Consider the following 13,909-nt stretch of genomic DNA (forward strand, 5'->3'; position numbering starts at 1 on the left):
ATACTGTATTGAAAAAGAATGCATCCCAAGTGTTTTCCTTTCTTTGCCAAGTACATGGGATGTTCCCATTAATCAGGACAGTCAGCATAAATGATGAGCTGTTATTGTTTAGACTGAGAGCCTAAGGCTCAGACATTTCATCTGGATGAGTCAACGTATCTGCAAAGAGGTCAGGAAGAAATAGAACGTTACTAAACAGCCATAGTATATTTTGCATATTTTACCTAATCCTTTTACATCCTCTTTTTAACAGAAGATGGAAAATTTTAGGCTCAGAGAAGTGAGTTACCCAGGATTACAACGCTTGTAACGGGAGAGCTTGTGTTCAGGTGCAACTGGACCAACTCACAAGTCCGTGCTCTGTCAGCCTCAGAACTTGTTACAGTGAAATATAGTGTATAAATACTCTATCCTCAACACTAATAAACATTGCAAAGCAATGTATTTCAAAAGGCCTGACATAAAATAGACTATATTAAAAAAAAACTATCCTTTCATTTATAAACCTATAAAATTACCATCTAGAATTCTTTACTATTTTTCTATTTTCTACTACTGTGCATTCTTGAAAAATGTTTTTGCTCAGATGTTTTTCAACTGTTGTCCTTCCAGCCCACAAAAGATGAGAATGAAAACATTTTTTATGTGAAGTTCGGGACTACCCCCGGTGATTTTCTTTAGCACTCTTAAATCTAATGAGACCATTTTATAGTGATCATCTCCATTCTTTAATAATGCCACAGATGGCTCTGGAAAGTCTTGCTCCCTGAAAAAATTAGCCTTGAAAATTCTCCCCAAATTTAAAACATTTGATCAAGAGGTGCCTGGGAGCACCCCCCCCCCCCCCGCTTCCTTCACCTCTTCATAGCAGGGGGCAGTGATCAAAGGTTTGCAAGGAGACGGTATGGCTCAATGGTAGAGTGTGTACCTAGCATGCACAAAGTGCTGGGCTCAATCCCCAGTACTGCCATTAAAATACATATATATGTGTGTGTGTGTGTGTGTGTATATATATATATATATATATATCATAATTCAATAGTATTTGCTTATTGTAACAGCTTCCATTTAGAATGCTCTCCAAATACAGATTTTTAAAATGAAATCAAACTGAAGAAAAAGGAGAGGTCACAAGTATTAATTAACTTTAGGCCTGGATCTGATTTCCATTGTATCTCCTTATTTGTGTTCTGTGGACCAATCCAGATTTCTTATATAATTCAAAGCCTTGTGCATGTTCACAGCACACTATTTAGGAAATATCGAGAGTACAAAATAGCACATCAGGCCAAATCCATTCCCTGAAGAATAAAAAGCCACTCTTTCAAGGGATCATTTTCAGGCAGGCTTTCTGGAGCCAGGCCAGAGTTGAAAAGGGCAGGGGGCATGACAGGGAACTTTGGCCTGATGTTCTGGACAACTCAGAGAACATGGCAACAACTGTGTCTATGGATGAACTTAAAATATGGGATCCTTTAAGGCCTCTGTCTCCTCAGAAATTATCCTTTCTCAGCTCAAAGAGGGTCACCATGTTGGTGCTGAAAACATTATTTTTCTGATTCACTTTTCCCCTGAGAAATCCAGGATAGTTTATGCACACAGTTGGCCCTCCATATCTGCGGGTTCCATGTCCACAGATTTAACCAACTGTACATGGATAATGTTTGGGGGATAAAAATTCCAAAAAGTTCCCCAAAGCAAAACTTGAATTTGCCATAGGAGGGCAACTGTTTAAATAGCATTTACATTGTACTGATGACTATTTACATTGCATTTACATTGTAGTAGATGATATAAGTAATATAGATAAAGTATACAAGTGACTTTTATAGGCTATATGCAAATACTCTGCTATTTTATATAAGGGGCTTGAACATCCATGGATTTTGGTGTCTGCGGGGGTCCTGCAACCAACCTCTTGTGTATACTGAGGGACATCTATACTTTTTAAATTTTCAAAACTGCCTAACTCTCCCCAAGCCACTCAACCCTGTTGTGATATTAAAATGTCAATAGAGAAACAGTGTTTCTCATGATGGATGTATATGAAGCCCTCAAACATTTACCATTTTGAATATTGTTTGTTCCGTGGTTATGTGGTTTGAAATGACTATTCCTGTTTTAGTTGCTGTGTTGCTTTTTCCTTAGACAACCAACCACTTAATTCCATCCTGTTTGCAGAAAGATAGTCCCTTCCAGGGCCTCTCTCCCATTTCTTTTTTGTTCTAGGTGCAGATAGAAGTATCCTCATTTCCAGACTTGGTGTTAGAAAAAGATTTTCTGGGGGGAGGGTACAGCTCAGGTGGTAGAGCGCACGATTAGCATGCATTGGGTCCTGGGTTCAACCCCCAGCACCTCTTCCAAAAAAATAAATAAATAAATAAACCTAATTTCCCCTGCCACCAAAAAAAAAAAAAAAAAAAAAAAAGATTTTCTGTCACAGGTTTAAAACCTCACAGCTTGGATAATATAACCATTTGGGGTCCTCTTTAACTTGGTAACTTCTTCATGTGATAATCTGAAAAGAGCCATACTGTCTGGTCTTCAAGTCCTTCATTTAAACAGAGGTGAAGTAACAGGCACCTGGCAGAGTCCAGCCTGAAACAAAGCAGTAACGTGATGTTTCAGGCAAGCCCAGAGCCGTGAGATCACAGGCCAGAAGCTCCCTGGCCCTCCCTCTTCAGACTTCCCTTCCCTGAGAGAATGTCAACCCCTGGACAGCCTTCTGTGGAGCTGAGAAGAGGGAGAGGTTAGTGTAAGGCAGCTGTACCCCTAGAAGGAGCCGTGGTAGCAAAAGACAGATGCCCTGGTGTCTGCTATTGAGCAGGTGGGCAGGGAGCCGAGACGCCATTTTCTCTCCCTAGCGAGGTGGTCGTGTATAAGGCTTGCCAGTCAGGTAAGCCTTCCTTCTCCTTGACCAGACACAATACCCTAGCTGAGGGATGTCCAGACCGAGAACACCAGACTGAGAAGCCAACCTTCTATCAGAGCTAACCTTTTCACAGGGGAACCAACGACAGACGGATGTATCAGTCACTCGTGTGGCCAGCTGTGGAGCCGGGAGCCCGCTAGCAACAGCTGCCCACGGCCATGTGAAGCAACACGCGGCTGGTCTTGTGTATAATGTCTTTACACTCTTATTAAAGGAAACTTGTTCTCAGAAACAAGCAAACAAGCCCTTCTGAGGGGCTTTTAAATTGCAGGGCGGACCTCCTGTTCAGGATGAGCTCCAGGTGCCTGGATGGAGCCTCAGGCCAGAGCGTCCCGCTCACAGGCCGGGCAGTGCCCTGACCCCTGCTTGTGCTCCGAAGCCAGACCCGGCCCACTGCAGAGATGTTGTGTTTACTGACTCTGTGACCACGGGCTGACGCCTCCTCTTGCAGAGCAGTTTCTCCATCTGCAGAATGAAGATGGGATTTAACCAGCAGGAGCGAATGTGACGCCATTGGTCAGTGCCCACCTAGTTGTCTGGGGCACAGGAAACATTCGGCAGATGTTCAGTGCCCTCTCCCACCCCAGTTCCTTATTCATGTGACCAGATGCTGGTCCTCTTCTAGCTCATCTGAGGAGGGCCATCAAAGAATCATCTATTTAAAAAAAAAAAAAGGAATCAACTATTTTGGGAATTATTGAATGAGCTCAGCAATGTTCTCCATTTAAGTATTGAAAGTCATTTATAGATATGCCTTCTCCTTACCTCAAATAGCCATTGCCTACAAGAGGAAATGTCCTTGTCTTATACCTTATTTACTTTGAGAAACGGGCCAGGTTCTTTAGAAGACGGAACTCCTCAGCTTCCCTGGGTCCTGCAGGCGCGCGCGCGCATGCGCACTCTCAGTAGATTCAAATCATGGTCGTCTTCCAGGTGGAATGCGTTTGCTACCTCCGTCCACACCAGGAATACTTCACTCACCCTCCGTGTGCACGTGTGCAGGGCCGTGTGTTGAGTTGCCTCTTCCTCACCTCCTCAGGCAGGAGACTTAACACATTAGAGATAGTCTTGGGCTCTCAACACACTTCCTCCAAGGTCTCAAGCAGGGAGGAGGGTATTGGTCAGGAGGCGAAGACATCTGAATTCTCCTGGAGCTGAGCCCTCCCGCTGCTTTCTAAACACAGGAGGATTTTCTTTTCATTGCTGTTTTTCTTCCTTGTCATTTTGCTCTACGTGAAACACTGAGCAGAAAAGCAAAATCTCAGTTTTGGAACAGGAGCCCCTGGATCATCTTCATGTGTTTTGCCTGTCGTTTTCACTCACTGTTTTGTTACCATCTTGAACATGACTTTGAAATAACCCACGTTCAATTTACAAAAGCAGTCCTCCCGTGTGGCTTAAAGAGCTTCATGGATGGAATTTCTGAAATCATACCTAACCCCCCCACCCTGCCAAGTAATTTGGTATTGAAATAAATTATATGGATGTTCTACTACTGATTTATTTCCTGTTCAGATGCTACTGGGGTTTCTTTGTTGGCTCATTGGCGTTTGGGGGTTTTGTTTTCTTTTCTTTTATTCTTAGCTGCATTTCCAAAGCACATACCAGTGTACAGTTGGGAAAGACACAGCATTCCAGAAATAGTCAGGGGAATCCAGTGTGGGACCGCAATTTTGCTACAAGTAACCCATATATGGATAACCTAGTTTACTGTCACTTCCCCTCGCCAGCTCCCCCTGCCTGACCTGAACCACCCTGGGATTTGCATGTTCCTTTTCACTCCCCTTGGAACAAGGCTGAAGTGCCTCAGTTCCCAGCCTGCCAGAACCACTCTCCAAGAAGTTTACTTTAGTTCCATGTAGGGAAGAAAGAATAACATTTTAATAACTCCTTCAGTTTGGGGGTTTTTCTGTCGTCTTCCTGTATGACTTTGCAAAGGTATAGGGTCTTTCTTACCATACGGAGAATATGGGTCATAAGTTAAGTCAGTGTGGTTTCCTGGGATCTCAGAAAAAAGTTTTAGATATGTAAAAAGTTCTATGATTTTCCTACTTTTGAAAAACTGAAACTAATGCTGGTTTGATTTCTCATCTAGGTATACTGTGATGTCAGGAACACCTGAAAAAATTTTAGAGCATTTTCTAGAAACAATACGTCTCGAGCCAGCTTTAAATGAAGCAACAGGTAAACACCTAGAACAGTTCTATGTCCATAAAATCCATGCAGAGCATTGTAAAAAAAAAAAAAATCTGAATTCATTCTCAGTGTGTGTAGCCAAAGCAGTTTTAGAAATGGGTTATGTGTATTTCCATTAGAAGAGCATCTTTTCAACCCTTCTCTGCCTTCTCTGGTCCTGGCTGCCCTTTGCAGATGGCTCTCTCATTCATCCATATGAGGAGTAGCCTTCCAAAGGCATATCTTAAGTTATCATTTAAATTCTACCTTCCGTAGGTACCTATTAGGTTATCATTTTAATCCTACTTTTTCCTGATTTGAAGCTGCCTCCATAAAAGGCACAGTCCTGCTCCAGCTGGGAGCAGAGTAGTTCTCATTACGACTGCAGATCCCTGGGCTGCCCGGAGTGTAACCAAACACCACTTGTGTTCCTTTCCTCGGACTGCTATAACAAAGCACCACAAACTGGCTGGCTTGAGCAACAAAAATGTGTTGTCCCTCTGTTCTGAAGGCTAGAAGTCTGAGATCCAGGTGACATCAGGGCTGGCTCCTGAGGGCTGTAAGGGACAATCTGATCACATCTCTCCTCGCTTCCGGGGTTTTGCTGGCCATGTCGGGCATTCCTTGGCTTGGCGTTGCCTCACTCCAATATTCACCTTCACCTTCACATGGTACTCTCCCTATGTCTTGACATAGTCTTCCCTCTGTGCATCTGCCTCTGTGTCCAAATTTCCCCTTTTTATAAGGACACCAATCATGTTGGATTAGGTCCCACATTAATTATCTTATCTTGACTGCATCTGCAAAGAAATAAGAAGTAAGTTTCCAGAGAAGGTCAGATTCTGAGGTCTGCAGGCTTTGGACTTCAGCATATCTTTTTGGAAGGGAAAAAAATCAAGCCACAATACCACCTTACAGTGAACCAGTCTCGTTAACTAAGACACAGAGATTTGAGGATGAATGAGACGAACCTCATCCATGAACTAAGTGTTCAGAGTTTTGAGATCATTCTCCACTTTGGTTACCATCTTATATGTGATTTGGGAACAGCACACATTCAGCTATTTAAAAAAAAAATACCCTTTACTACTGGCCTGTCTCTCAGAATAATAGGCTAATACTCTAAGCACACTGAGATCCATAGAAGATTTCTCACTAAAAGAAGTTCAGAGATTTATTTTAAAAACTTAGTGGTAGTTCAGAGTTCATTTCTTTTCTCTTCACAATATACTCAGGGTAAAGTTATCATTATTATTACATCCCTCCAGAAAGTATTTGATCACTGATTTACTTCTTACTTTATCTTCTCATTCCATTTCCATTTTCTCATTTCATCACTAGATTATCTGAGTTTTTTATGGAGCGAATTAACTGGGGAGCAGTAGATATAAAAGGCAAGATCTCTGACACTAGGGCAGTTACGTTCAGTTCAATGTTTGTTGAGGACCTTGCTGGGCTGGTACTAAGCTGGATGCTTTGGACAAGGCAATGTGAACAAGGAATCACCCTCCTGTCTTCAGGAAGTTTATAACCTGCCAGAGGACATAAAGGAATGTGCAACTTGATTATAAACTTGAGAGGACCAGGAAGATTGTCCCCAAGGATATAGCCTTTGAAGTGGCCCTGAGGGAAGGCTGGTAACCGGGGACAAAGCTTTCCATACATGAGTGCTGACCTAGAAACAGACAAGGAAGACCAGGCCATGTGGTGTTGCTAGACTATCATATACACAAGTGCTGGAAAAAAGGTAAGGCCTAAGAATTAGGGTCCAGACCTTGGAGCATCTTAAATGTGAAGCTAAGCTTTGAGAAGTGGTTACAGATGTCTGAGCGAGGAGAATGTGATAAGATCCTTTTTTGAAAAAGGAAATCCTTGAGGGCCCATTTTGGAGAGGATTGCTTACTTCCAAGAGGCAAACATAATCTTAAATAAACCAAATTTCTAGGACCCGAGGTCAGGAAAAATATAGCAGACTTTTCCCCCTCTGATTAACTGTTGTCCAGAATGTGTGATTGTGTAATACAAGAAACAGCATCTTCTCTAAAGTGAATATTGACTGAAAAGGAACATTCTGGTGTGTTAGAGACTGTGGCATCTAAGGAAAGATCCGTAAGATCTTTACTACATGTGAAGGACAAATATATTCCTCCTTTTAAAGTTACTTCTGAGAGAGGAGGGGACTGAATTACTGCTTCGTAAGAACTTGAAGCCCAGAAATCAGTTATCGCAATGGCTGCCACATAGGATGTGATTCCTGACTATTCCATTTTTGATGTTAGAACTAAGTTCACCTCATAATCTGATAGTGAACTTTATTCCCTGCGGTTTTTCCGATTTTATTTTTCTTGCAAGTAATTTACATGGCTTGGAGATAAAGAAAAAATCAGTATCATTCTCATAATCAAAAATATGAATCTACCACATAGTCATCCTGGACATTAAAAATAGTCTTGGTGCAGTGCCCTGAAACTCATGGAATCAGTGGGGTGGGAGCCCCTTGGCATTGATGGTTTTACAATACAATGAGAGACGTCAGAGTGCAACTGGTTTGCATCATAGAAATGAACACCCCTGGGTTTGATAGCACATTCTCTTAATTTACCGAAACATCTGTTTTCTCCCTAAGAGGTATTGGTTTCCTACACCTTTCACTTCTATAACCAGCATTAGTCCTTAAGAGCTTGGGAAATCATGTTCTAGTAGCAATGACTTTTTTTTTTAATCGGTTCTCAAGAGTTACTGCCTATGAGTAGAGAATAAGAGAGCCACATTGAAATGAGGGTGCTGGGTGATTACCGCGCTAGTTGACCAGCTCACCAGCCTTGGAGAACCTTACTGAAATCTCTGCTCTAGTGAAATTTAAACTACTGTACAGCACAGGTCTTCTGGGAGCCTTATAAATAAGCATTTTTTCCTCCTATCCTCATAGAATATCTACAACATGTAAAGGTGACCCTGATGTTCAACTCAGACAAGCCAAAGTCCTTTCATACTTAAGAAAAAAGTCCCACACAGCTTCTGTCTGACACCTCAGCATCTTCTCTGGCTCAGGATAATGGGGCTGAAATTACTGGTAACACCAAGTGATGACAGCTTTAAATTACACTCATCACTTATATTTAAATGAATATAATGGTATTATGTGAGGTGTCAGAGGGGTTAGCTGAGGCTACGGTGGTAATCATATTGCAGCCTATTAATGCATCAAATCAACACATTGTACACCTTAAATTGATACAGTGTTATATGACAATTATCTCAATTTTCAAAAAATGAGTATAAGTTTAAACCTTTAGTCACTGATTCCAACTTTGATAATACACATTAATTTAAAACATAGGCATTGGATATTCAATTTATATAGTTAAAATTCTCATATTTCTCACCATTTTCTGTTAGAAAAATTATGTGAGTTTCATGGAACTCAGCCAGGGTAGTTCGTTTTTCAGTTGAAAACCCCCAGAGCAGGTTTGCAGGGGGTGTACTCTGAGGCCTTTCAGTCCGTCTTCACGAGCTTTCTCACCAGGACTGCCTGGATAGCGTTGTCTTTGCAGTGAAGAACCAGCATCAAATTCAGAACAAAGCAATGAAGCTTCTTTGAGGGGCTTGCCTTACTTCTTTTGCCATCTTCCTGTTTACCTACCTACAAAATAGCTCCAAATGTAGGACATTGACCATTTTAATCTACCAAAGAGATTGTGTTTTGCTTCAATTGCTGCTCACGGTCTTTATCTTGTCTTCAGCCTTTACCTTGCCTTTTTTTTTTTTAGCTGCTTTTGTTTCCCTCACCAGTTCTCTGCTCTTACCATCTCCTTTCTCTATAATTCTATCACACTTTCATCTTTTATTGCTGTCTCTGAGAAGAGGAGATGAAAGAGAAACAAAGGAAAAAAATACTGACAAAAGACATATGGTGTAAAATAGACAAATGACCATGTCATAGTTCTGCACACATGGCACTGCCCATGTGTGGCTCTTTAATTACAGATATATTTTTTTAAATTCATTGTGGCTAAGGTGGCCAGTGCCATTAAGACAAGTCTGTCTCTTTTAAAAATATTGTACTTTTTATCCACTGTCCTAAGAAATTGAGTTTTGATCTCAAGCTCTGTAACATTATTATTTTTATATGCAGTGCTTCTTTGAACAGTAAAACCTTGCTATCCCAAGCCAGCTCTTGATTTCCTAAACGTTTCTGCAGGAATCTAACTTCCTTTTCTGCTTTGTTTTCCTTCCCCCGCCTACAGATTCTGTTTTAAATGACTTTGTTATGATGCACTGTGTTTTTATGCCAAATACCCAGCTTTGCCCAGCTCTGGTGGCCCAATATCCTTTCGTTGTGAAAAGTCTCTATTTCCTCGACAGCACCCCACATGTACATGGTCATTATCTCATCACATCTCTTCAGGTAAGTCACGGCCCAGGCAGAAGTGTACTCTCCACCCCTGTCAGACTCTGAAACATCAGCAGCTTTCCATGCACACAGATTCCCAGCTCTTCCTGGCATGGTTTTGCTGTGCCATGTTTAAGGATTCCCTCTTCATTACCTGGGTAGAGAAATGTAAGCCAAGTTGCCTCAGAAAAGTGATGCTGCTGAGAGATACACACACCTGGGAGGTAGGCTAGAGAAGGCTGTGGACGAGAGTATTACTAGGGAGCATCATTAGGGACAGTTTCCTAAGGTTGGAGATAGACTTTGTACCACTGTCGGGTACCTGGCGGGATGGACCGTGATCTGTTTGTGTCCCTCTGAGCTGTAGTATTAATCAGACCACTAACCTGCCGAGATATATACAAGTTACCATTGTGGGTTAACTTTTCTTTTACATCCTTCTTAGTCTGCCCTATCCTCTAGATACTGAAATTTGTTGCCATTTTTATTATCCCACTGACTAATGTCAGAGATACAAAACTTGAAGTTCTAATGGCAGTTTCTCTAAGCGGCTTAACCTTGAACTTACTTGGGGCAGCGTTTCAGTAGTCTATTGAGTTGACCAATTGGTGCACAGTGTCTAGCACAGAGGGAACATTCCAAGGACATAAGCTAAATAAAAGAAGTGACTGTTGCTAATGAGTTACACCCTCAACTTTGGCAGAATGTGAAAGTGTATTCTCTAACCTTGCTTTATTTTTAAAGCAACAAAAATTCCGGCCCCCGAACACTTTGGCCTTTTTTGAGCAGTTAACTGTACTGAAGGAGAATGGCATTCTTTCTTTCTGAGCAATGCAATCAATGTTGGCATGTTTCCTTTTTCAGAATTATAACTGTCCTACCTGATTCTCATTTCCTTGTTCACCCATAATTCTCTTTGAAGTCAACAGAGTGTGTGAGGCTAGGAGATTGCAGTTCAATGTACTATTCAGAGGGAGCTGCAAGAGTGAGATTTGGGTGTTTATTTGCCTGGAAACTATCTTTCCAAGTAATGACAGCTTAATGAGACTTAAATATATTATATATTCTTTCTGGCTCATATTCAGTTTTTCTCAAGTAAAATTAACACATTTGGGATCTCTCTGTGCTCTTTTAGCTCCATACATGGTAATCATTACAAGACCTTTGAGATTTGTTGGAAGGAAACATAAAAACCACCATTGAGTTTAGATTTTTTTTTTCAGCAGTTAGCATGTTGATAAGTGTAAGGCGAACAAACCAAAAGAAGAGTGAGAGAGCGCAGTGGCTGAAGTCATACCATCTTTACGACTCAAAGCCCCAAACATGCAGCTTGTTTTTTTTTTCAAACTCTGACTTTTTGACTAATTAGCTTGTTCCCCTTCAGAGCTGGTTGAGAACATTCATATCACTGACCTCAGTCTTTAAAATAGGAGATCCTAGAGAGGGAAGCCCACGCCACTCCCAGGTCGGGAAGTGAGGGGACTAATGATGTGGGGGGAGGAGGAGACGGAAGAGTGAACCAAGGCTTCCCGGGTTCTAGCCCCAGAACCTCCATTAAAAAAAAACAGAATCAAGGGGGCCTGTGATGTCCAGTCCTGATTCTTTTCTCAGTAGATGGAGAGGATGCAGGATGGCAGGGTACCACCTACACGACCTTGTGCCCTCAGACCACCCCCTTCACTCCCGGCCCTGTGAAAACTTAGATTCACCGAACTGTTCTATTTTGAATCAACTCTCTACGTGTCAGGCACTATGGAAGTGTTCTATATCTATGCTAGCCCAATGGCCACTAGCTTTGAAATTGGCTTTTAGGACTGAGAAACTGAATTATTAATTTTATTTGATTTTCATTAATTTAAATGTAAGTAGCCACATGTGACCAGTGGCTGCTATATTGGACAGGTTAAGTCCCTAGTCCTTATGTAGTGGGAGTAAAATGAGAATTATTGTTCTGAAATGCCTAGAGAAAGCATGCCAGGAAGGCCGGAAGCTCATCCTGCTAGAGGCAAGCAAATGAAAAGGAGTCTATCCTTGAAGCCGCATATGTGTAAGTGCTTTTATATCATGCTGAAGACTCAAGTTTTAGTCCCTTTGCCTCCAGGAAGATGTTATCTAGGCCATTATATGAGCTCCTTTTTTTGGTCATAGGTAACATAAACCAATTGTGACAGACTTCAGGAATTCATCAGAAGGATAGGGTAACTCAGAGAATTGAAGGAGTCCTTAAAGAGGCCAGGCCTTAGAAAGAGACCTGCGGGCAGCAACTAGGGACCCAGCTGCTAGAGTAACTCTGCCCCCAAACATCCTGGGCCCTCAGCTCATTCCCACCTCCCTGGGGATAGCTTGGGTCATTGCCTCGCATGGGTCACTGCTGACATCTTGGTCAAGAGAAGGCAAAGCACTTTACTGGATAGTTTTACAGAGACTGCCTATAAAGAAAAATAAAGTGGAGAAATAAACGATGAACAGGCAAAAATATAAAAAGCACGTATAAACTGCTTAGCACTGTGTCCATATGTGACAGGAGAGATGATGTAAAACTGAGCACGTGGGTTAAGACCCATGTTGCTTTGGGACAGAGGGATAGTAAAATGCTTCACCACGTCCCACTAAAGCACTTACAGTCAGTGAGTTGATTTGGCTGAGTGTTTTTAAAGTACCAAAGACGTGTGACTTTTCATAGCAGCCCTACGAAGAAGTCAGTATTTTCACTGCTCTTTTTCCAAGTCAATAAACTGGGATAATGAAAAATTATGATTTGCTCGGGGAAGGGTAATTACTAGTACAGAAAGAATTTGAGCCCTGAGCCACTGACGCCTGTTTCTGTCCTTAATCTACATTGTATGTCTCCTCCAGTTTTGCTTTTAGCACAGGAGAGGATGGTAGAACTCTGTTTAACATTAATATTTCAGGCCTTTTATGTGCTAATGAGAGAAACTCTCTATTCATTAGATACGCTTGGGACATGATTTGACCTAATGAATACAAGTGCTTTATAATGAGTTTTTAAAATTATATTTGTTCAGTTTCTGTACTTTTCATCTCTAGTTTTTTCAGTCTTTTTTAAAACCTGCACTTAGAATTCAGTTCAGTTTTCCATTAGTCTTAAAAAAGCAAACTAAAACCCCTATCACCCTACCAGGCATTAGGACAGTTACTACCTTGGTGTATATCCTTCTAGTCGTTTTTCTATACATACAGATCTATGCTTTAAAATACTAGAATGGGATCATACTATAAACAATGGTGTATGTTTTGTCACTAAATAACATGTTATGAATATCTTTCTCTGGCATTAAATATTTTTCCACACCATTTGTCTAAATAGAGATAGCTTTATCATTCTTAAAAATAAAACAGTCTCATTGTAAAAAAACTTCAGTTTACAGAAGAGGAGAAGAGAGAAAACTTCAAGTGGTATCTCACCATTGTATTATGAAAAAGCTTTCAGAAAGTATATTTGTATATAATTTTATGTAAGTGAGGTCATGTTTTATATGCTTTTTTAAATTTTTTTTCACTTAACAGTATGCTGTGGATATCTTTCCAAATCAATATATACAAATAAAACTACACTTTTTTTCCCCAGATAATTCCTCAAACACTTATGAACACTTAGAATTTATTATTCAGTGCTGGGCAACAAGGTGACAAAATGCATGAGAAAAACATATTATTTTTATTGATTCACAATATTATATGGCAGACATGTCATAATTAATTTTCTTAGCCTCTTCCTATTGAATATTTAGATTATTTCCACCTTTTTTTCCTATAACAAGCACAATGAGGTGAGTCAGCTTCCTTTCAGCTAAATCCTTGCCCGTGTATTTTCCTTAGTTTAAATTTCTAAAAGTAGACAAAGAATATGTAATATTTTAGCACTTCTAATGTTTATTACAGAGTTGCTTCCCTTTTGTTTTAATTTTGTGTTTTATGATTAAACTCTGCCTTACTTTTGTCTGTACAAATGCAGGCAGGCCTTCAATTCAGTGAGTGGTCACAACTAAGTTAATATTATTTTGAATTTTAATAACTGTATTCTTGATTCAGAGCATTTTCACATCATTTACTTTATTTTTCCAACACCCAGCCCCCACAGGTGAGGCCAAACAAAGCACTGATATGGTATTTATTTCATTTTACATATTGGAGAAGCCCAGGCACACAGAAGCCAAACAGCCACCTAAGATCCCACACATCCTGGCAGATGTTTGGAGAAACTCATGTAGCACTAATGTAGTTCTAGTTGCAGTGGACATTGTAGTTGACTCTCCAACATCAGTGCCATCTCAGTTGGTCAGTCTAGGTAGTTATGGTAATTGGCTGCCTTTGACCACAATTGGCTCTCAAATTACAGGCTAAGGTAGACTGGGCCAATGGGATTCAAAGAGAGGCTTCCTGGCGCT

The 13,909-nt window shown here is 40.8% G+C and overlaps 1 protein-coding gene across 11 annotated transcripts in view; it reads left to right on the forward strand.

The window, feature by feature from the left end:
* RAPGEF4 (Rap guanine nucleotide exchange factor 4) overlaps positions 1-13,909 on the forward strand; it is a 273,427-nt gene that overhangs the window by 216,065 nt on the left and 43,453 nt on the right. For all 11 annotated transcript variants that reach the window (XM_074363893.1, XM_074363889.1, XM_010960700.3 and 8 more), the window contains 2 exons: positions 5,028-5,116; positions 9,355-9,433. In XM_074363893.1, the coding sequence (XP_074219994.1) occupies positions 5,028-5,116; positions 9,355-9,433 (168 nt within the window). The remainder of the gene's footprint in view (positions 1-5,027; positions 5,117-9,354; positions 9,434-13,909) is intronic.

Source organism: Camelus bactrianus, chromosome 5, assembly GCF_048773025.1.
Source record: "Camelus bactrianus isolate YW-2024 breed Bactrian camel chromosome 5, ASM4877302v1, whole genome shotgun sequence".
Classification (NCBI taxonomy): Eukaryota; Metazoa; Chordata; class Mammalia; order Artiodactyla; family Camelidae; genus Camelus; species Camelus bactrianus.